The sequence below is a fragment of the Salmo salar genome, chromosome 05 (genome assembly GCF_965601325.2).
Source record: "Salmo salar chromosome 05, fSalSal1, whole genome shotgun sequence".
Taxonomy (NCBI): Eukaryota; Metazoa; Chordata; class Actinopteri; order Salmoniformes; family Salmonidae; genus Salmo; species Salmo salar.
Window position 1 is genome coordinate 13,422,928 of NC_138295.1, and position 24,337 is coordinate 13,447,264.

The 24,337-nt window shown below is 44.2% G+C and overlaps 1 protein-coding gene across 1 annotated transcript in view; it reads right to left on the reverse strand.

Annotated features, from left to right (window-relative positions):
- The window catches only part of LOC106591758 (ephrin-B1), a 167,515-nt gene extending 152,325 nt beyond the window's left edge, over nt 1-15,190 (reverse strand). The window contains exon 1 of the mRNA XM_045717911.2: nt 14,038-15,190. Coding sequence (XP_045573867.2) covers nt 14,038-14,156 — 119 coding nt within the window. The 5' untranslated portion in view covers nt 14,157-15,190. The remainder of the gene's footprint in view (nt 1-14,037) is intronic.
- Nucleotides 15,191-24,337: the final 9,147 nt, after the last annotated feature.

The following is a 24,337-nucleotide window of genomic DNA, read 5'->3' on the forward strand; positions in this document are numbered from 1 at the left end:
GTCACACACATAGCAGCCGAGGAGAGAGAGGAAGGACAGCTGTGAAAAAACAGCTGGAAAATGAGTCGGAAGCACAGTAGCATTTTAATAATGTAGACAATGTTAGAGCACCGTGTAGAATCTGCCAAAACAAAATCTCATATAAAGCCGGTTCTACGCACAACCTACACCGGCATATGAGAACTGTGCACCCAACTGTGAAGCTAGCTGTAGCGGAGCTTCCAGAAACTAGCGGCCTGCTAGTGATAGTGGTGGAGCCAGAGATGTATCCACTCAGTCCAGTAGGCCTACTCCGTTACCCACAGCAACGCAGTCTTCTATGGACCAGTTTATGACAAAGTCTATGTCTAGCAAAACAAGGCCAAATTGATATTGCATTGGCTAAAATGATTGCCACCAATTTCCAGTCATTTTTGATCGTGGAGGACAGAGGTTTTAGAAATGATAGCAATAGTCTAAATCCAATGTACACAATTCCAAGCAGGAAAACCCTTTTGAAATAACTTATTCCACAACTGTACAAGAGCACACAGGCTTCAGTGCGGGAAAGAGTCCAAAAAACTACTGCAGTTTGCCTTACCACTAACTACTGCACATCAAGGGTAACTACTTCTTACATGTTGGTTACATGTTACTTCATTTCACTGCTTTGAGTTCAGCGACAGACACACCTCAGAGAACTTGGCAGAGGAACTGTTGAGAGTGGCCAGAGAATGGCAAGTAGATTGAAAAGTGGTCTGTTGTGTTAGCGACAATGCAGCTAACATAACCAAAGCCATGAACATTTTTAAACGGACCCATCATCCATGTCTTGCCCCCAACAATCATCCAGATTGTAAGAGATGCTCTGAAGGTGATGAAGCCCACTGTGGACAAAGTGAAAGCAGCTGTGGAATACTTCCACAGGAGCACAGTAGGTGCTGAAAAACTAAAGTCTACACAATGCCAGATGGGGATGCCTGAGCTGAGGCCTAAACAAGACTGCACTACAAGGTGGAATTCAACATTTTATATGTTGAAGCAGTTTCTTGAGTCAAAGGATACCATCATCTTTACCCTTGCTATTGTCAATGCACCTGTTGATGCTCTGACCCAACAGTCCTGGAACCCTTTGAGCAGGTCACTGTGGAGATCAGAGGTACAGTAAGCAGTTATTACTACATCATTATTTAATCCAGTATTTTATATGTATATGAGCAGTAGATGAGAATATAGTATCAGTAGGAAAAACATGAACCAGAACTAATAAGTTACTGCTCTCTCTTTCAGCTATGTGACAGCCTCACAAATGACACTCCTGTGTAAGGGTCTGCAGCGAATCACAGCCAGCCACCAGAGAGAAACAAATGTAACCACAGGACATGTGACAGAGTTGATGGACACCCTATGTTCATCAATGGACAGAAAGTTCCACAGAATCGAATATAATCACGTGCTATCAGAAACCGCTGCACTTGACCCCAGGTTTAAGAAATTAGCCTTCAGTGATGCCAGAGCGATTGATGAGGCTCTTCAAAGAATAACCTCAGCAGCAGGGAGGGACAGCCCCAGCAGTCAGCAGGCTCAGGCACCAGGGCAACAGGAAGAAGTGGGATCAGATGGAGCAGATGCACCAGCAGTAGTGCCACAAACGTCTGCTGTTTGGATGCTGTTTGACGAGAGAGCAACTGGGGATGCAGCACGAAGGAATCCCTAATGGAGGTCCGATCCTATAATGGAGGTCCGATCCTATTTGGAGGAGCCCCTCCTACAAAGATCTGCAGACCCTCTGGGCTGGTGGAAGAACAAGGCCTCTGTCTACCCACGGCTTACTAAAGTCATGGCAGGGAGACTCTGCATAGTGGCCACATCCTTTCCCTCTGAGAGGGTCTTCTCGAAAACGGGACAAATAATTACTGAGAGAAGAAACCGCACCAGCCCCTTGAATGTGAGGCAGCTTGCATTTCTGAATGCAAATCTCTCATAAAAGCAAAATATGGTCAGCATTGGTGTGTGCTGCTGGTTATAACATGGCAATAAAGAAGAGAGAGAAAAGAGGGACCAGTTTAATGTTTTAAGTGGGATGCTGCAGTTTTGCACATTGCTATTTATTTTTCTTTGATATGGTGCAATATTCTATTATGCTGTTCAGATTGTATTCGTTTTGAATGGTTAGATGTATATGCACTTTGTTTATATACATTAAAAAGCTTACTTTAAATGCAAATGTTTAAAAGCATTCTTTTTCATAACACACCAATGCATTTTTAAATGCATTGTGGTTAAGTTAGAGTATGATTTCATTTAATAATTTAATTAGAATTGTTTTAACACCAATCATAGTCAAACTATCGCAAACTGTTTGACTTGAAAAAATACCCCCAACATTTTTTTTAAAGAGCCGTTGGGAGCCGGCTCTTTTTGGTGAGCTGAGCCGAGCGAGCCGAACGAGCCGAGCGAGCCGAACGAGCCGAGCGAGCCGAACGAGCCGGGCGAGCCGAACGAGCCGAGCGAGCCGCAACGAGCCGAACGAGCCGAACGAGCCGGCTCACTGAAAAGAGCTGGAATCCCATCACTAACGGAGAATCCATGCATCAGGCGCGACTATCACTCTCTCGCTGCAGTGTCCTCGCGCCAAAAATGACATCAGGTCTCTCTGCGACGCACATAGCAACCGTCTACCTGCTTCTCTACCGATAACATTTTAGACAAGTCGCATGACGAAATGGAAGGTCAGAAAAGGAAAGGTGGAGCGCAGCTAAATGCTGCAAAATAAGCGACATGTTCGCCAGTAAGGGACCAGGTCAGTCAAAAACACTAGCTAAAACACACACACTGACACACACAGCGGAAGACATTTAAACTCCGTTTTTCACAATTCCTGACATTTAATCCTTGTAAAAAATCCCTGTTTTAGGTCAGTTAGATCACCACTTTATTTTAAGAATGTGAAATGTCAGAATAATAGTAGAGAGAATGATTTATTTCAGCTTTTATTTCTTTCATCACATTCCCAGTGGGTCAGAAGTTTACATACATTCAATTACTATTTGATAGCATTGCCTTTAAATTGTTTAACTTGGGTCAAACATTTAGGGTAGCCTTTCACATGCTTCTCACAATAAGTTGGGTGAATTTTGGCCCATTCCTCCTGACAGAGCTGATGTAACTGAGTCAGGTTTGTAGGCCTCCTTGCTCGCACACACTTTTTCAGTTCTGCCCACAAATGTTCTATAAGATTGAGGTCAGGACTTTGTGATGGCCACTCCAATACCTTGACTTTCTTGTCCTTAAGCCATTTTGCCACAACTTTGGAAGTATGCTTGGGGTCATTGTCCATTTGGAAGACCCATTTGCGACCAAGCTTTAACTTCCTGACTGATGTCTTGAGATGTTGCTTCAATATATCCACATAATTTTCCTTTCTCATGATGCCATCTATTTTGTGAAGTGCACCAGTCCCTCCTGCAGCAAAGCACCCCCACAACATGATGCTGCCACCCCCGTGCTTCATGGTTGGGATGGTGTTCTTCGGCTTGCAAGCCTCCCCCTTTTTCCTCCAAACATAACGATGGTCATTATGGCCAAACAGTTCTATTTTTGTTTCATCAGACCAGAGGACATTTCTCCAAAAAGTACAATCTTTGTCCCCATGTGCAGTTGCAAACCATTGTCTGTTTTTTTTATGGCGGTTTTGGAGCAGTGGCTTCTTCCTTGCTCAGCGGCTTTTCAGGTTATGTCGATATAGGACTCGTTTTTCTGTGGATATAGATACTCTTGTACCTGTTTCCTCCAGCATCTTCACAAGGTCCTTTGCTGTTGTTCTAGGATTGATTTGCACTTTTCGCACCAAAGTACGTTCATCTCTAGGAGACAGAACGCGTCTCCTTCCAGAGCGGTGTGACGGCCCTGTGGTCCCATGGTATTTATACTTGCGTACTATTGTTTGTACAAATGAACGTGGTACATTCAGGCGTTTAGAAATAGCTCCAAAGGATGAACCAGACTTGTCGAGGTCTACAATTCTGTCTTGGCTGATTTATTTAGATTTTCTCATGATGTCAAGGAAAGAGGCACTGAGTTTGAAGGTAGGCCTTGAAATACATCCACAGACACACCTCCAATTGACTCAAATTATGTCAATTAGCCTATCAGAAGATTCTAAAGCCATAATATCCTTTTCTGGAATTTTCTAAGCTGTTTAAAGACACAGTCAACTTAGGGTATGTAAACTTCTGACCCGCTGGAATTGTGATACAGTAAATTATAAGTGAAATAATCTGACTCCAACCTAAGTGTATGTAAACTTCCAACTTCAACTGTAAGTAGCCATAGCTAATAATAGCGACACAACGGCCGCTAGGCTAAACAGTTTGCACGTCTCACTTCTTTGTGGAGGAATTATATCATAGCAATGAGTGCAACATAGTGATCATAATATGACATTGAAGGCAATATGTTTAATCTAGTAAAGAATAGTAAACCTAGACTATGGACTTGTTAGCATTCGGTCATGACTTATGCCACATAAATTAAAGCTAAGGAAAGTGCACATACACTGTATAGCAAAACAGGCTATAAGAAAAACACAAGTAATACAACTTTAGGTTATTTACAATGTTAATCTCATTCTGCAGAGCAACCAGATGTGTGCACACACATACAGAGAGAGAGAGAGAGAGACATCGAGAGAGAGAGAGGGAGAGAGACAACGAGAGAGAAACAACGAGCGAGAGAGAGAAAGAGAGAGAGAAAGAGAGAGAGAGAAAGACATTGAGAGAGAGAGAGAGAGAGAGGGAGAGAGAGGAGAGAGAGAGAGGAGAGAGAGAGAGAGAGAGAGAGAGAGAGAGAGAGAGAGAGAGAGAGAGAGGTTCAGAGCCCAGTACAGGGAAAATTGAAAGGGACAGCGAAAGCACAGAAAATCCATTTGATTATTTTGCCCGTCCTCAGTCCAAGGATTTTGACTTATTTTTTCAGTACCACCCAAAACAAACCACTCAAAGTGTCATTTCCAATGTATTCCACTCCAAAGATGGCACAAACAGAAAATGGCTGACATACAATGAAGTAACTCCCTCCTTGCTCTGCTCAGTATGTCTTGCATTCGCAAAACCTTCAGCCAGTGATAGTGCATTTGTCAAAGGAGGCATGCAGGCCTGGAAACATGTCCATCAGAGAGTACAGCAACATGAGAGAAGCAAGACCCATAGAGAAAGTGCAGAAGCCTTTTTCCTCAGAGCCAGCAAAGCAGACATCCGTACCCTTCTGAGTGATAATGTCAGTTCAACGAGACCAGGTCAGAAAGAGGAGGCAGGTCATGGAACGTGTGATTGATGTAGTTAAAGTTATTGGTAAATGTGGGCTTAGCTAGAGAGGACACAGACAAGAAGCTGCATATAACTTGGAAAACATGGCCGTCAATCATGGCAAGTTTCTTGAGCTTATATTGTTGCTAAGGAAATATGATGTCTGCCTACAAGAGCATGTTAGTGATTGCATTGAGAAGAGCAAGAAGCAGATGGGAAGTAAAGGAAGAGGGTCCTTGGTAACTATGACGTCCAAAACAACAGCAAATAAAGAAATTGAAGTCATCAGAATGTTGATTCAGCAGACAATTGCTGTTGAAGTGAGAAAGGCAGGGATGTTCTCAATACAAATGGACACAACACAGGATTTAACATCCAAAGACCAGAGTTCAATAGTTCTGCGATATGTCACTGATGTTGTCCACCAGAGACTCATTGCGGTCATTGACTGTGAGTCATGGACTGGACAGTACTTTGTGGACCTGGTGAAACAGACCCTTGATAAGATGGACATAGATATCAAACAGTGTGTTGGTAATGCAACAGACGGAGCAGCTAATATTCAAGGACAGTACAGGGGCTTCTCTGCATCGCTCACAGGAGAGTCTCCTAACCAAGTACACATATGGTGTTACTCACATGTCCTCAACCTTGTGCTAACTGACACCACTGGGGTTGTTGTGGCAAGTCAATACCTTTTCTCACTACTGAATGACATTGCAGTGTTCGTTCGAGATTCCTACAAGCGCATGAAGCTATGGGAGGAAACCAGTGAGGACAGGAGACACAGACAGCTTGATGTAATTGGTGAAACATGCTGGTGGGCCAAAGACCAGGCCTAAAGGAAAGTATTTGGAAGCTTTGCAAAGCCTGACCAGATGTGGTCATCACTATGGAAAGAATTGAAAAGGATGTGACCATAAAACCTGCCATCCGAAGCAAGGCCCAAGGGTACAAGGATGCTCTCCTAAAGTATGAAACCTTACTTACAGCTAAGGTTTTTCTCAGGATTTTTGAGCAGAGGTCCCCTTTCTCTAAATACTTGCAAACAAGTGGCATGGATATCGTAACAGCGCAGCACTTGGTGGCGGGAACGGAGGATAACCTGAGAAAGTGTGCCTGAGACTTTGAGGCTGTGAAGAGGGCAGCAGACGACTTTGTTGAGTGGGCCAATGTCATTCTAGAGGAGCAGCAGGACCATGATGCCAGAGCTCAGACTGCTCTCCCAGAGAAGAGAACAAAAAAAGAAGAGAAAACCAGGTGAATTGGCAGAAGACAAGCCCATTTCTAATGCAGACATGGATTACAAAATCAAGATCCACAATGTGGTACTGGACACTGTTGTTGAAAGTATTCACTGCCGTTATGCAGCAAATGCAGTGCTGTGTGCATGAATCCGAAGCATTTTTCTGAGATCAGAGAAAAGGGCCTTTCAAAGACAGCCATGAAGGAGCTCAGCAAATACTTACTGGAATTTGATGAACATGCCACTGTTGAGGCATTGCAGGCTGAACTGATCAGCCTTGCACAACAGTGGGAAAGACTGAAAAGTCAGCATTGGAGGAGTACAACACCAGGGCTGCCGCCGCCAGTGATGATGCAGGGGAAGGCTTTGAGGATCCTGATGAAAGTGTGGAGTTGGTGAGCAGAAGTTGTTCCACATGTAAAAAACTGCCTGATATGCTGCTATCTTCTCCTGTCTCAGTACAATCTGCTCACGGATGCGTATCACATCAATGGTTTGGGCTACAAGTTCCTCCTCACCCTATCCATCACTCAGGTGGCTTGTGAGAGGACCTTCTCCACCCTGAAATTCATGAAGAACCACCTAAGAACCTCCCTCACTCAAGAGAACCTTGAAGCGTTCCTTTTGATGGCAATAGAGGAGGAGATTCTTATGGGACATGACAAAGATGACATCATTGACAAGATGGCAGAGAGCAGTGAGTTACTGCGCCACCTACTGGTTTACTAGTGGTAATTACTTCCTGGTTACACAGGTAGCTATGCTATGACTCTTCCTTAACAGGCTGAAAGAAAATTTGCTGTGCGTTAAAGCTTTTGTACAGAGGCATGTTTTTGGGACTTTCGTATTATACTTGCTATTATGTACCCAATGTTCAATTTTATTGACTCAGTGTTTAGATGTGTTTATTTTTGTGCTGTTTGCTTTATGGACACCAGTGAGTGAACATTGTAATCAAAAAATTTTTGTAGAGGAGTGCTTTTTGACTTTTGTATTATACTTACATTGTTGTAGCTTATGTTCAAGTTCAGTGAATGTGTGAAGTTTTTTTATACTTTTGATATGCTTGATGCTTGAATATAAAGATAATAATTTCAACATTTGAGCTAACTGTATATCTCATTCTCATTTTAAAAAGTGTAGGCTAATTGTTTTGTGTGTCTAGCCTTGTACATGAATGTGCTATGATTGGTGTATTCCTAGTGAGTTTTTGAGGGTGCACCCACAGCCTTAGCCATAGCATACTTTGAAAACTCAGTGTTCAGATCCCGTAACTTGTTGGTCAGTCCCAAATGTTTGTATTTTCTAATGTGGATAACTTTCTTCCCAGATGAACATAGTGGCCAAATGTATAACTAGTTTGGTACCCGTTAGATCAACAAATAGGGTTAGCCTACAGCGGTCTGGTGGTTAGCGTGAAGAGGGTGGCCTGGGATGGAGTCAAATTCCCGGCCTAAATTATAGTTTCAGTCCGCCCCTGATGTGTGTGCTTTGGGACCTTTAACAGAATGTGACTGGCAAAACAGAATGCATCCCATAACATTTTAACATGGAAATAACTGTTCTATCATTCAGCCTACAGTAGCAGCCAATGTGTGGTGTTCAGTGTAGGCCTACATCCCATGAGACTTTTGAAAAAATCATGCAGGGCTTGACATTAACCTGTTTATCCCCTTGTCCTTCAGACAAGAAGGTGACTCAAAATGTTGTTGTGTTGTTTGATGCAAGAAACTACTTTACAAAATAAAATGCCTTATTATTCCCATACCATTATTACAGAGAATCAAACAAATTATGCTACTCTCTGCCTATTGGCTACTTAGCTTATTCAAGCCTGTCTCAAAATACAACACTGCCCCTTTAAGACAAGAAAAAGCTCTTTACCTGACTCGCTTTTCAAAGATGTCTAGAAATGTACACATTTTGTGCTCTTATAGAAAGCAATCACTCCCCCATTGCTGACCATAAATGATCTATAACTGGGCTAATAACTCAGTAATTAGCAAAGGATATGAACAAAATGTGGACACGTGGCTACATGCAGCTCTTGCTTTGATCTCAAAACAAGCACATCTACTCACGACCACAGTTCAAAGTGAATGGCACAGATCCATATATGGCAATGGTATATAGGCCTACTGCAGCTCTGATTGGTTAGGCCTCACCGGTCTGTGTAGAGTATGGGCTGAGTCATGCACCTGTCTGTGCAGAGTATGGACTGAGTCATGCACCTGTCTGTGTAGAGTATGGACTGAGTCATGCATCGGTCTGTGTAGAGTATGGACTGAGTCATGCACCTGTCTGTGAAGAGTATGGACTGAGTCATGCACCTGTCTGTGCAGAGTATGGACTGAGTCATGCACCTGTCTGTGTAGAGTATGGACTGAGTCATGCACCTGTCTGTGAAGAGTATGGACTGAGTCATGCATCGGTCTGTGTAGAGTATGGACTGAGTCATGCATCTGTCTGTGTAGAGTATGGACTGAGTCATGCAGGGTGTCTGTGTAGAGTATGGACTGAGTCATGCATCTGTCTGTGTAGAGTATGGACTGAGTCATGCATATGTCTGTGTGAGTGTTTGAGTGAGTGAATGTAGTGCTGGCCGGTATACCACATTTTACCATATAGTGTATTTTACTATATACTGTATTTTACTATATACCAGTATTGATGCACAGACCGGTATGGGTTTTTACTTTATCTTTTGTCTTTTGCTACCAAGTTGTGGCTAAAATAAATTGTGTTAGCCGCTAATGCTAATCGCTAGCTAGTTAGCTAGCTAGCTAATAAATGTACTGAGTCAGCGCAAACGTAGCTAGCTAATACAGCCTAACACCAGTGCTGGTGCAGGCCTAAATCAGCATGTTGTTTGAGCAACAGTATCTTCTAAATCAGAGAGGAATAGACTAAGCATGAATATGTTACTAGATGAAGTGAAAACACTTAAAGTGGCACTCCAGTCTCCTTTTCACCTCATTTATCACCAGACTTACATATTGCAGCTCAATATGGCAACCAGAGAATGGGGTAGCTGAAGCTCAATATGGCAACCAGAGAATGGGGTAGCTGCAGCTCAATATGGCAACCAGAGAATGGGGTAGCTGCAGCTCAATATGACTACCAAAGAATGGGGTAGCTGCAGCTCAATATGACTACCAGAGAATGGGGTAGCTGCAGCTCAATATGACTACCAGAGAATAGGGTAGCTGCAGCTCAATATGACTACCAGAGAATAGGGTAGCTGCAGCTCAATATGACTACCAGAGAATGGGGTAGCTGCAGCTCAATATGGCAACCAGAGAATGGGCGTGGAAAGGAAAGTAGTGGGCGTGTGGAAAGGAGTAGGTGTGTTAAAGCTCTCTGCTATAGGTTAGACGGTTTTGATTGAGCTGTGCTTTTTTTTCTCCTGTTTCTTACCACGCAACTACCGTACAGTAAGCTACCATACATTACATTGAGCTACCATACAGTACATTGAGCTACCATACAGTACATTGAGCTACCATACATTACATTGAGCTACCATACAGTACATTGAGCTACCATACAGTACATTGAGCAACCATACCTTACCTTGAGCTACCATACAGTACATTGAGCTACCATACAGTACATTGAGCTACCATACATTACATTGAGCTACCATACAGTACATTGAGCTACCATACAGTACATTGAGCAACCATACCTTACCTTGAGCTACCATACAGTACATTGAGCTACCATACAGTACATTGAGCTACCATACAGTACATTGAGCTACCATACAGTACATTGAGCAACCATACCTTACCTTGAGCTACCATACAGTACATTGAGCTACCATACAGTACATTGAGCTACCATACAGTACATTGAGCTACCATACAGTACATTGAGCTACCATACAGTACATTGAGCTGGTTAAAAATAACGCCTAGATTTTTTGCCCATATCGTGCAGCCCTGTGTGCCAGTGTGTAAATGATCTCAAATGAAATCAATTTCTGGTTGAAGTTGAATTGAACAGTATAAAACAATCAGAATGGAGAAAGACCCATTGAAATCACTTAGAATGTATGTGTAGCCACCCTAGGGTCAAAAACATAAAATACTGTCATACTGTAAAAAAATATTGTGATATGATATTTTGGCCATATCGCCCAGTCCTAAGGGAACGTACCGTAGGTTGTAATCTCATCGATCAACATCTCAACCATTACCCAATTGTCCACACTGAAATGACATCTCTCTCACTCCATTGTAGAGCACTGAAGCCCACCCTGAAGTACTGAGATGTTTAATCCCAATGGAATCGGATGTATAAATAAAGGATTTTATTTAAAAGCATTAGCTCACGGTCACCTAACACACACAACATAGGAAACCCTATTCCCTCCATAGGGCTCTGGTCAAAAGTAGTGTACTATAGAGGGAATAGGGTGCCATTTGGGATGCATATTATACTGAACAAAAATATAAACACAACATGTAAAGTGTTGGTACCATGTTTCATGAGCTGAAATAAAAGATTCCGGAATTTTTCCATAAGCACTAAAAGCATATTTCTTTCAAATGTTGTGCACAAATTTGTTTAAATCCCTGTTAGTGAGCATTTCACTTTTGCCAAGATAATCTATCCACCTGACAGGTGTGGCATATCAAGAAGCTGATTAAACAGCATGATCATTACACAGGTGCACCTTGTGCTGGGGACAATAAAAGGCCAATGTGTGCAATGTCACACAACACAATGCCACAAATGTCTCAAGCTTTGAAGCATGCAACTGGCATGCTGACTGCAGGAATGTCCACTAGAGTTGTTGCCAGAGAATTGAATGTTAATTTCTCTATCATCATTGTAGAGAATTTGGCAGTACGCCCAATCGGCCTCACAACTGAAGACCACGTATCACCATGCAAGCCCAGGACCTCCACATCCGGCTTCTTCACCTGTGGGATCATCTGAGACCAGCCACCTGGACAGCTGATGAAACTGAGGAATATTTCTGTCTGTAATAAAGCCCTTTTGTGGGGAAAAACCCATTCTGATTGGCTGGACCTGGCTCCCAAGTGGCCTCCCAGTCATATGAAATTCATAGATTAAGTCCTAATTTATTTATTTAAATGGACTAATTTCCTTATATGAACTGTAACAGTTTCCTGCTGCGCATCAGCTTGGCAATGATCACCCGAACATTCAGCATACTCTGTCCATTCTCTATATTTATTCTATTAGCTGTAATCTATGGAGGTCAGAGGAGGGAAGACGGGAGAGGGGAGGGGAGGGGAGGGAGAGGATGGGAAAGAAGTAGAACAGAGGGGTAAGGAACATCAGGAGATTTGTTCTTCTGCTCGTGCCACTGACATATGGACCCTAGAGGTCAGACAGAGTAGAGGTCAGTCGGTGACACTGACCCCATAACAAAGACCAGACTTCACTGATCAGTTGACATTGGTGGTCACAAAAATGCACACTGTTGTGCTGGTACATTGCCAATCACATTTAGTTAGGCCTAATTTATCATTCTGAATGTCATGAGTCTGCAGTTAAATCATGAACCTGGGATATTAACTATTAATACCTTGTGCCTTTACCAAACGCAGCAGAAATTGATTTCCATAAACGGGCCATGTGATGTGGGTGTAGAGAGAGAGACTCAGTCTGGTGTGAGTGATACATGTTACCAGAACACATTATTTTACTGCCAGTAGCCTCGATAAGGCTCTCTGAAACTATAATTAGGAAAGTGTGTGTGCTTGCATGCTGCTCAGCGCGTGCACAGGCACGGCTTTCTCTCTCGCCAGGGAACGTTCAGAGTTCGAGACTAACTGGAGAGATGTTTTATTTCCTTGAGCTAGCCGAGCTAGCTGGGAGCTGGGAGCTAGCCTACAGTACACCTAGACACACTTGGATCCGTTCGCCGGTGGCTTTTCTTCTCAGTCCACCATGAGGTGGGGTGTTAGAGAGGAAAATACTGCACACATTGGGTCTCTGTTATAGCTTAAATCAGGGGTTTTCAACTTTTTCTTGCCCAGGGACCCCCTCCCTGGAAAAACGGCGACCCAAGGTCCACCATCATACGTTAGCAATTGTTTTTCATTAACGTCTTGACTCGGGTGCGGCAGGTAGCCTAGTAGTTAGAGCGTTGGACTAATAACCGAAAGGTTGCAAGATCAAATCCCCGAGCAGCCAAGGTACAAATCTGTCGTTCTCCCCCTTTCAGAATGAAATGGCAAAGATAAGTAATAACAATTTTAAAACGAATAGATTTGGTGGATCGTTTTTCATTATTTTGACCTCCCCATAATGTCATTTGAAGAGGAAGTGTAAACTCTAAACATAGCCTATTAGCTAGAAAGGTAACTTTAAACACACTTTCGCTAAATGCAGCTGTTTATCTGGTTAAACAAAGGTTAGGGTTACCTGCTGCACTGGTAGCCTATTTTCGGGTGCTTTTTCAGAACCAATATCAGATACGCCAGTGAGTGTAATGTGCTCAACATTAGGAGTTGAGAAGTAAAGTTGACATCATTAGAAATAAGATATTCTCCTATTTTCAACTGCCCGGTATATAATTCAAAATTCGTTTATTATGTTGTTGCTTGCGATTTTCATTTAAAAACAAAATGAAATAAAAATGTATTTTTTCCACTTTAGAATTGTTCAAGAAAAATACATGGACCCCCTGCAGTAGCCCTGGCTGAATACCACTTGCTTTTGCTTAAAGCTATAATCCTTGGTTGTTACATCAATGTTTTGGATTTATAAACAGGGATGGAATTTATGGTTTTTTGGGCACTCGCCAGCTGGGCTAGTAGACTGCAAATTTTTACTAGCCCGGGTCCTAAATATGTGCCATGTAATATTTGAAACGACAAAATGTCACTAGCCAGGCTGGCATATTATCTTATTTTACATCCCTGCTTAAAAATGAATGATTACCTATATACCCATTAATTCTTGAAGAATATAACTTATAAAAGCCTGATGAGCGTACCGCATCAGAACAGAAAATATAGCGTAAGTTTGATTTACTCCAATATTTGAAAACAAAGTAAACATAAACAAACACTGTATAGACTCGAAACATGGTTAAAACTATAATGTTGATATAATGAATGTCCTTGAATCCATAGCTCTGTCTATTAATTTAATAGTGGTTACATTTCTTACATTTCTCCCTCAGCTTTTTACCAAAACAGAGTTCGCTTTGCTATTGTTTTCGATTAAGGATTCTAGCTTTAAGGAATGTGCCAAATACACAATGCTATCCAGATAATATTGTTCTGACTTCTGATAGTATTTCTGACACGTAGACTAGGCTTACATTCACCTCCAATCTCAAGACACAACTTTGGGTACGAAATGTTGCCTACAGGCCAATGCGCATCATGGGTGCCAACTTGATGTGTCATCATCATTGGAAAAGAGTGAATTTGAATACAGTTGTTAAGTTCCCCTTCTCCACACACACAGCGAATTTGCCAAACTTGACACTCTATTGAGTTTAAATATGTCACTTACTTGGCATTCTGAGTGCTCCACATTATAGTTTCCAGTAATTTGGCGTCAGAAGGTAACGTCGACCTAAATACGAAGATAAAGATCCAGAGGTAACACTTCAAGCACGCGACCCCTGTCATTCTCACAACCGGGAGATAGCGCGAGCCGAGGAGAGAGTCCGACCGGCCGTGCGCGTGGCAGGGGAGCAGCCGCTATCTATCGCTTTCTTCTGTGGCTCGTGTGTTTGTTAGTCGGGTGCATGTGAGGTCGGTGTTAGATACATGTCCCTCTGTCCAGTATGTCTTCCGATCCTCGTTTAGACCTGTCTTTGGTTGAACCGTCCGCAAAGCGCGCGTGTCAACAGCCGTTGGTTCTTAATTCCGGTTTTGAGAGGTCCAGGGAGGGATGAAAGCCGATGTGATCCGTTGTTGACCTGTAGCTGAGAATCCGGGGAAGTTCCTTCTTTTCGTCTTTGTCCCTAATGTCACACCGACTCGGTTCCTCGTTAGATCAGGTAGCCTATGCCGAGGTCTCTTTGCAGCCTGGGCTATTATTGCGGTCAGAAGGGAAGCCTAACGGCAGATGTCTTTGTCAGATGAATATTATCACCCAGCAAAGCTCTCTCTCTCTACCCGTCGCTGTATTGCATAGAACAGATGACAACACCATCATTTAGAGCTCCATCAGCAGCAACCCGACATAACACACTTTAACCGTCTCTTCACCTCATTCCTCCATTCTCCTCTCTTCCCTGGAGCGGAGAAACTGCGGTGAGTTAATGTAGTAAATATTTCCTTTCCTTTCATCCGCTGCGCTCTCCCTCTCCTCTTCTCTATTCGTCCTAGAACATTTTAGAGGTCCGATTGAGCTGGATCTGTATTCCTGCACGCACTGGCCGGATGCCTCCATGCAGCGGTAGACCGGGCAGTAGCTATGTCCTGTTTGTCCCTGAGTCTAGAGTTATTTATCGTGCAGTAGGCTAGTAGACGAAGTACGCACAGTTAGAAGAGGTCTAGTGTACCAAGGGTCAGGACTTGCTCTCTTCCTCTGTCTCTCTCGTTCACTGCGTGGAGCCCAACGTCCCCGGGTTTGAGTCTCTCCTCGAGCTAAACAGTTGTACGGTAACCTGACGCCCGGTTGCGAAAGGGACAGCCCACCATGTCAGCCGCCGCAACCAATCAGATAGCTCGGTCCGAACTCCGGCAGCGGTGTGTGTGTTGGTCCGGTCCATTACCCAAGTCCATTGCTCTGATAGCCATTTCGAACTTTTCCCCCTTAATAATTATACTGCTTGTGTGAACATCGCAAAGGACACTACTGCTAATGCAATGACTGGCCCATTAGAAATCACATAGGGAAACACCTACACCTACAATTATTTTTACATCTTCAGGCTATTTCAAGCATGTTTTATACAAAACGAGTGGTGTGAATTGCTCCCCTGAATCTCATCACAATGTCAGACAATGAACTTCATGGGAACCTATTGTCAATACAGAATAGGGCAGGGTTTCTCAACTGGCAGCTCACACAGCGAATTTGGCCCCTGGGGGATTTTCTTTGGCCCCCCATGTTGTCTGAGAAAGAAAAAATCTCATCCAAAGTATTCCCACGCATAATAGAGAGATATACACCCCTTCAAATTAGTGGATTTGGCTATTTCAGCCACACCCATTGCTGAGAAGTGTATAAAATTGAGCACACAGCCATGCAATCTCTTTATACATTGGCAAGAGCTCAGTGACATTCAACGTGGCACCGTCATAGGATGCCACCTTTCCAACAAGTCAGTTTGTCAAATTTCTGCCCTGCTAGAGCTGCCCCGGTCAACTGTAAGTGCTGTTATTGTGAAGTGGAAACATCTAGGAGCAACAACGGCTCAGCCACAAAGTGGTAGGCCACACAAGCTCACAGAATGGACTGCCGATTGCTGAAGCACATAGCGCTTAAAAATTGTCTGTCCTCGGTTGCAACACTCACTATCGAGATTCCAAACTGCCTCTGGAAGCAAAGTCAGCACACGTCTGGAGCTTCATGAAATGGGTTTCCATGGCCGAGCAGCCGCACACAAGCCGAAGATCACCATGTGCAATGCCAAGCGTCGGCTGCAGTGATGTAAAGCTTGCTGCCATTGGACTCTGAAGCAGTGGAAACGCGTTCTCTGGAGTGATGTATCACGCTTCACCATCTGGCAGTCTAGCGAACAAATCTGCCTGAATGCATAGTGCCAACTGTAAAGTTTGGTGGAGGAGGAATAATGGTCTGGGGCTGTTTGTCATGGTTCGGGCTGGACTCCTTAGGTCCAGTGAAAGCAATTCTTAACGCTACAGCATGCAATTACATTCTTGACGATTCTGTGCTTCCAACTTTGTGGCAACAGTTTGGGGAAGGATCTTTCCTGTTTCAGCATGACAATGCCCCAGTGCACAAAGCGAGGTCCATAAAGAAATGGTTTGTCAAGATCTGTGTGGAAGAACTTGACTGGCCTGCACAGAGCCCTGACCTCAACCCCATCGAACACCTTTAGGAGGAATTGGAACGCAGACTGTGTGCAAGGCCTAATCACCCAACATCAGTAACCGACCTCACTAATGCTCTTGTAGCTGAATGGAAGCAAGTCCCTGCAGCAATGTTCCAACATCTAATGGAAAGCCTTCCCAGAAGAGTGGAGGCTGTTATAGCAGCAAAGGGGGACCAACTCCATATTAATGCCCATGATCTTGGAATGAGATGTTCGACAAGCAGGAGTCCACATACTTTTGGTCATGTAGTGTATGTGATCGTATATAAATATAACCAAGGTTTGAAATTATGATTTTTATTTTGTCAAATATATCTGTTTGGGCTTCTTACGGTCAATATGCAAATGATTTGTAAATATGTTCGGCCTTCTGACCAACCCCTCAAGAAAATAAATTGTTCTGTGGCTGAATGTAGTTGATGATCCATGCAATAGATCCATTGGTGTTGAGGAAGAAATGCTACACACTTAATGATCGTGTCTGTATCTGCACCGGCTTTGTGTCTGTCTATGTGTGTCTGTGTGTCTTCACTATAGGTTTGAGCCCCTGCATTTGTATAATCAACGTTGCCCCCTAATGGTTGAGGAGAGATCAATTGATAGATCGCCTGGAGAAAACAGACTAACATAATTGCATTAGAAAGATAGCAGGAATTTACAGTTACATAATATGTTTGGGGAATTAGTCATTGTATACTGAGTCCATAGATTTGTATTGTAGGTCTTCTACAGAAGGGCAAATCAAATTCACAGCAGGGCTGTAACAAAAGCCTACACCTCTAGCTCTCCAAGAGGACAGTTGACCACTGGATGTGTCCCAAATGCCACTCTGTTGTTCCTAATTTCCTATGGGCTCTGGTCAAATGTAGTGCTCTATAAAGGGAATAGACTGAAATTTGGGACACAGACCTGTGGTCCAGTTCTACATGAACAGATACATGGTGCTACACCCGAGACTGAGGTCTGTGGTTCTCTATCACATATTTACACTCAGCAAACACTGAAACAATGACCTCATCACTGCGAGACGTAGCCAAAGCATGAAGTCAGCAGTACCACAGTGAATAAACCCAAAGATATTCTCGTTAATTGCTTTGCCTATTCCTCTCTGATAAAACCTATCCCATCTGTCAGTGGCCAGTTTCAGAGGCCTGTGTAGGTTTATAGAAGGTTTTTGTCTTACGGGTAACGATGCACTGTGCTGCTCGTTGCATCGGTGCTAGTGATCGTATTTATTTGCGCTACATAAGATGTGTTGAAGAAAGTTGTTTCCTAATCATAATTCTCCTCAGGACTGGAGTAGACAGATCGCTTCAAACACTTCAAGAGGTGCAGACAAAAATGACCTTAACATCAGAAAAAGTAGCCAGAGACACTCGCTCAAATTGAAAAACTCTTGATTAGAAACTCTTACTACTTGGTTAAGACATGCCGTTTAGACAATAACGGCCTTCATCAGACAGACAATGAGCGGAGCCTCTCGGCATGTGGAGGGTCAAATGGTTAACCCCTCATTATCTAGAGGAGAGAATTATGGGTAGGATGTGGCCTACTTGTGACTCGCCCCTTCTAGCTGCAATCAATACCACACACACATTAACAACTGGAGAGGAACACGCACACACGCACGCACGCACGCACACACACACACACACACACACACACACACACACACACACACAGTTGTTATCCTGGGGTTATGAGGCTCTGAAATTGTTACAGTGATTCATGAAGCTTTGATTTCACAACAGTCACAATAAAAGTCAAATAAAACCACTTCCTGTTTAGAAGTCTGATTACTGCCCAGACGTCGTCCTCTCTCACAGCCTCACTCGTAATTGCTACGGGAGGTATTCTTCTGATTTCACTGAGTCACAGTTACTCCCCAAAAGTAACCGATTCATAATTGCTGTAGGAAATGACTCAGACAGCCTCCTCTCTGATCTCACATCGATGTGTTTTACGCAAACTAATGTCCCTCCTTTAATGGCTTCATGGCCTGAAGGACTGTTTCCATTCTAGAGGAATCTCTCACTCAGGCAACTGTCTGTCGTTAGGTCCCTCAGGATACTGTCTGTCGTTAGGTTACTCAGGCTGTCTGTCTGTCGTTAGGTCCCTCAGGATACTGTCTGTCGTTAGGTTACTCAGGCTGTCTGCCTGTCGTTAGGTTACTCAGGCTGTCTGCCTGTCGTTAGGTCCCTCAGGCTGTCTGTCTGTCGTTAGGTCACACTCAGATTTTAGACTGGAGTTAGTGAGTGAGAGAGAGAGAGATATTTAGGGGGATGCAACGGGGTTGGAGAGAGAGAGGGAGGGGTTTCAGCGGAAGACAGAGGGCTTTGCGAGGGACAAAAGTGTGTGTGTGTGTATGTGTGTGTGTGAGAGAGAGAGAGAGACAGAGCAGTATCATAGATGTCTGAACCCACTTGCTCCCATCAGCTGTCAGGTCAGAGTCCTGAGTCCCTGGATTAACGTGTCACTGTCACTGCCTGTCTCAATGACGTCACTGCGGGACAGAACACACACACACACCCAGGGACTAACTATAAATGTGAGGTTTTAATAAGAAGCAGAGGTTTCAGGGGCTCTCTCAGCTTCAAAGCACACGCTCTCTCTCCTCTCTCCTCCCCCTCTCTCTCTGTCTCTCTCTGTCTCCCTCCCTCCTCCCCGTCTCTCTCTCCCTCCCTCTCTCCTCCCCCTCTCTCTCTCCCTCCATCACTCTCTCCTCCCCCTCTCTCTCCCTCCCTCGCTCTCCCTCCCTCTCTCCCCTCCCTCCCTCCCTCCCTCCCTCCCTCCCTCCCTCCCTCCCTCCCTCCCTCCCTCCCTCCCTCCCTCCCTCCCTCCCTCCCTCCCTCCCTCCATCCCTCGCTCCTACCCCTCTCTCTCCCTCCCTCTCTCCTCCCCCCTCTCCATCTGCTGGATTTCTCTGGTCCATCTACACGCATCACCTCTAAAAACACCACAGAATTGCCTTGTGCTTCTCTACCAGGAGTATAGCTTGGTGAATAGCTTGGTGTGTCTATACCAGGAGTATAGCTTGGTGCGTCTATACCAGGAGTATAGCTTGGTGCGTCTATACCAGGAGTATAGCTTGGTACGTCTATACCAGGTGAATAGCTTGGTGTGTCTATACCAGGAGTATAGCTTGGTGCGTCTATACCAGGAGTATAGCTTGGTGAATAGCTTGGTGCGTCTATACCAGGAGTATAGCTTGGTGAAAAGCTTGGTGCGTCTATACCAGGAGTATAGCTTGGTGAATAGCTTGGTGTGTCTATACCAGGAGTATAGCTTGGTGCGTCTATACCAGGAGTATAGCTTGGTGAACAGCTTGGTGTGTCTATACCTGGAGTATAGCTTGGTGAATAGCTTGGTGTGTCTATACCAGGAGTATAGCTTGGTGTGTCTATACCAGGAGTATAGCTTGGTGAATAGCTTGGTGTGTCTATACCAGGAGTATAGCTTGGTGCGTCTATACCAGGGGTATAGCTTGGTGAATAGCTTGGTGCGTCTATACCAGGAGTATAGCTTGGTGCGTCTATACCAGGAGTATAGCTTGGTGCGTCTATACCAGGAGTATAGCTTGGTGAATTGCTTGGTGTGTCTATACCAGGAGTATAGCTTGGTGAATAGCTAGGTGTGTCTATACCAGGAGTATAGCTTGGTACGTCTATACCAGGTGAATAGCTTGGTACGTCTATACCAGGAGTATAGCTTGGTGCGTCTATACCAGGGATATAGCTTGGTGTGTTTATACCAGGAGTATAGCTTGGTGCGTCTTTACCAGGAGTACAGCTTGGTGTGTCTATACCAGGAGTATAGCTTGGTGCGTCTATAACAGGAGTATAGCTTAGTGTGTCTATACCAGGAGTATAGCTTTGTGCTTCTCAACCAGGAGTATAGCTTGGTGGGTCTATACCAGGAGTATAGCTTGGTGAATAGCTTGGTGTGTCTATACCAGGAGTATAGCTTGGTGTGTCTATACCAGGAGTATAGTTTGGTGTGTCTATACCAGGAGTATAGCTTGGTGAATAGCTTGGTGTGTCTATACCAGGAGTATAGCTTGGTGAATAGCTTGGTGCGTCTATACCAGGAGTATAGCTTGGCGCGTCTATACCAGGGATATAGCTTGGTGTGTCTATACCAGGAGTATAGCTTGGTGAATATCTTGGTGCGTCTATACCAGGGGTATAGCTTGGTGTGTCTATACCAGGAGTATAGCTTGGTGAATAGCTTGGTGTGTCTATACCAGGAGTATAGCTTGGTGTGTCTATACCAGGAGTATAGCTTGGTGCGTCTATACCAGGAGTATAGCTTGGTGCGTCTATACCAGGAGAATAGCTTGGTGTGTCTATTCCAGGAGTATAGCTTGGTGCGTCTATACCAAGAGTACAGCTTTGTGTGTCTATACCAGGAGTATAGCTTGGTGCGTCTATACCAGGAGTATAGCTTAGTGTGTCTATACCAGGAGTATAGGTTTGTGCTTCTCTACCAGGAGTATAGCTTGGTGTGTCTATACCAGGAGTATAGCTTGGTGCGTCTATACCAGAGGTATAGCTTAGTGAATAGCTTGGTGCGTCTATACCAGGTGAATAGTTTGGTGTGTCTATACCAGGAGTATAGCTTGGTGTGTCTATACGAGGAGTATAGCTTAGTGAATAGCTTGGTGCGTCTATACCAGGTGAATAGTTTGGTGCGTCTATACCAGGAGTATAGCTTGGTGTGTCTATACCAGGAGTATAGCTTGGTGAATAGCTTGGTGTGTCTATACCAGGAGTATAGCTTGGTGCGTCTATACCAGTAGTATAGCTTGGTGTGTCTATACCAGGGGTATAGCTTGGTGTGTCTATACCAGGAGTATAGCTCGGTGAATAGCTTGGTGTGTCTATACCAGGAGTATAGCTTGGTGCGTCTACACCAGGGGTATAGCTTGGTGTGTCTATACCAGGGGTATAGCTTGGTGCGTCTATACCAGGAGTATAGCTTGGTTTGTCTATACCAGGGGTATAGCTTGGTGTGTCTATACCAGGAGTATAGCTTGGTGCGTCTATACCAGGAGTATAGCATGGTGTGTCTATACCAGAGTATAGTTTGGTGTGTCTATACCAGCGGTATAGCTTGGTGTGTCTATACCAGTAGTATAGCTTGGTGTGTCTATACCAGGAGTATAGCTTGGTGTGTCTATACCAGGAGTATATTTTGGTGTGTCTTTACCAGGGGTATAGCTCGGTGAATAGCTTGGTGTGTCTATACCAGGAGTATAGCTTGGTGCGTCTATACCAGGAGTATAGCTTGGTGTGTCTATACCAGGGGTATAGCTTGGTGTGTCTATACCAGGGGTATAGCTTGGTGAATAGCTTGGTGTGTCTATACCAGCAGTATAGCTTGGTGAATAGCTTGGTGTGTCTATACCAGGAGTATAGCTTGGTGTGTCTATACCAGGGGTATAGCTTGTTGAATAGCTTGTTGTGTCTATACCAGGAGTATAGCTTGGTGCGTCTATACCAGGGGTATAGCTTGGTGCGTCTATACCAGGAGTACAGCTTGGTGTGTCTATACCAGGAGTATAGCTTGGTGCGTCTACACCAGAAGTACAGCTTGGTGTGTCTATACCAGGAGTATAGCTTGGTGCGTCTATACCAGGAGTACAGCTTGGTGTGTCTATACCAGGAGTATAGCTTGGTGCGTCTATACCAGGGGTATAGCTTGTTGAATAGCTTGTTGTGTCTATACCAGGAGTATAGCTTGGTGCATCTATACCAGGGGTATAGCTTGGTGCGTCTATACCAGGAGTACAGCTTGGTGTGTCTATACCAGGAGTATAGCTTGGTGCGTCTACACCAGAAGTACAGCTTGGTGTGTCTATACCAGGAGTATAGCTTGGTGCGTCTATACCAGGAGCACAGCTTGGTGTGTCTATACCAGGAGTATAGGTTGGTGTGTCTATACCAGGGGTATAGCTTGTTGAATAGCTTGTTGTGTCTATACCAGGAGTATAGATTGGTGTGTCTCTACCAGGAGTATAGTTTGGTGGGTCTATACCAGGTGTTTAGCTTTGTGGTTCTCTACCAGGTGTATAGATTGGTGCGTCTATACCAGGTGAATAGCTTGGTGAATAACTTGGTGCGTCTATACCAGGAGTATAGCTTGGTGTGTCTATACCAGGAGTATAGCTTGGTATGTCTATACCAGGTGAATAGCTTGGTGCGTCTATACCAGGAGTATAGCTTGGTTAATAACTTGGTGCGTCTATACCAGGAGTATAACTTGGTGTGTCTATACCAGGAGTATAGCTTGCTACGTCTATACCAGGTGAATAGCTTGGTGCGTCTATACCAGGTGAATAGTTTGGTGTGTCTATACCAGGAGTATAGCTTGGTGCGTCTATACCAGGTAGTATAGCTTGGTGTGTCTATACCAGGAGTATAGCTTGGTGCGTCTATACCAGAGGTATAGCTTAGTGAATAGCTTGGTGCGTCTATACCGGGTGAATAGTTTGGTGTGTCTATACCAGGAGTATAGCTTGGTGTGTCTATACCAGGAGTATAGCTTAGTGAATAGCTTGGTGCGTCTATACCAGGTGAATAGTTTGGTGCGTCTATACCAGGAGTATAGCTTGGTGTGTCTATACCAGGAGTATAGCTTGGTGCGTCTATACCAGGAGTATAGCTTGGTGTGTCTATACCAGGGGTATAGCTTGGTGTGTCTATACCAGGAGTATAGCTCGGTGAATAGCTTGGTGTGTCTATACCAGGAGTATAGCTTGGAGCGTCTACACCAGGGGTATAGCTTGGTGTGTCTATACCAGGGGTATAGCTTGGTGCGTCTATACCAGGAGTATAGCTTGGTGTGTCTATACCAGGGGTATAGCTTGGTGTGTCTATTCCAGGAGTATAGCTTGGTGCGTCTATACCAGGAGTATAGCTTGGTGTGTCTATACCAGGAGTATAGCTTGGTGTGTCTATACCAGGAGTATAGCTTGGTGAATAGCTTGTTGTGTCTATACCAGGAGTATAGCTTGGTGTGTCTATACCAGGGGTATAGCTTGGTGAATAGCTTGGTGCGTCTATACCAGGAGTATAGCTTGGTGCGTCTATACCAGGAGTATAGCTTTGTGTGTTTATAGAAGGAGTGTAGCTTGGTGTGTCTATACCAGGAGTATAGCTTGGTGAATAGCTTGGTGTGTCTATACCAGGAGTATAGCTTGGTGCGTCTATACCAGGGGTATAGCTTGGTGAATAACTTGGTGCGTCTATACCAGGAGTATAGCTTGGTGCGTCTATACCAGGAGTATAGCTTGGTGAATTGCTTGGTGTGTCTATACCAGGAGTATAGCTTGGTGAATAGCATGGTGTTTCTATACCAGGAGTATAGCTTGGTACGTCTATACCAGGGATATAGCTTGGTGTGTCTATACCAGGAGTATAGCTTGGTGAATATCTTGGTGCGTCTATACCAGGGGTATAGCTTGGTGTGTCTATACCAGGAGTATAGCTTGGTGAATAGCTTGGTGTGTCTATACCAGGAGTATAGCTTGGTGTGTCTATACCAGGAGTATAGCTTGGTGCGTCTATACCAGGAGTATAGCTTGGTGCGTCTATACCAGGAGAATAGCTTGGTGTGTCTATTCCAGGAGTATAGCTTGGTGCGTCTATACCAAGAGTACAGCTTTGTGTGTCTATACCAGGAGTATAGCTTGGTGCGTCTATACCAGGAGTATAGCTTTGTGCTTCTCTACCAGGAGTATAGCTTGGTGTGTCTATACCAGGAGTATAGCTTGGTGCGTCTATACCAGAGGTATAGCTT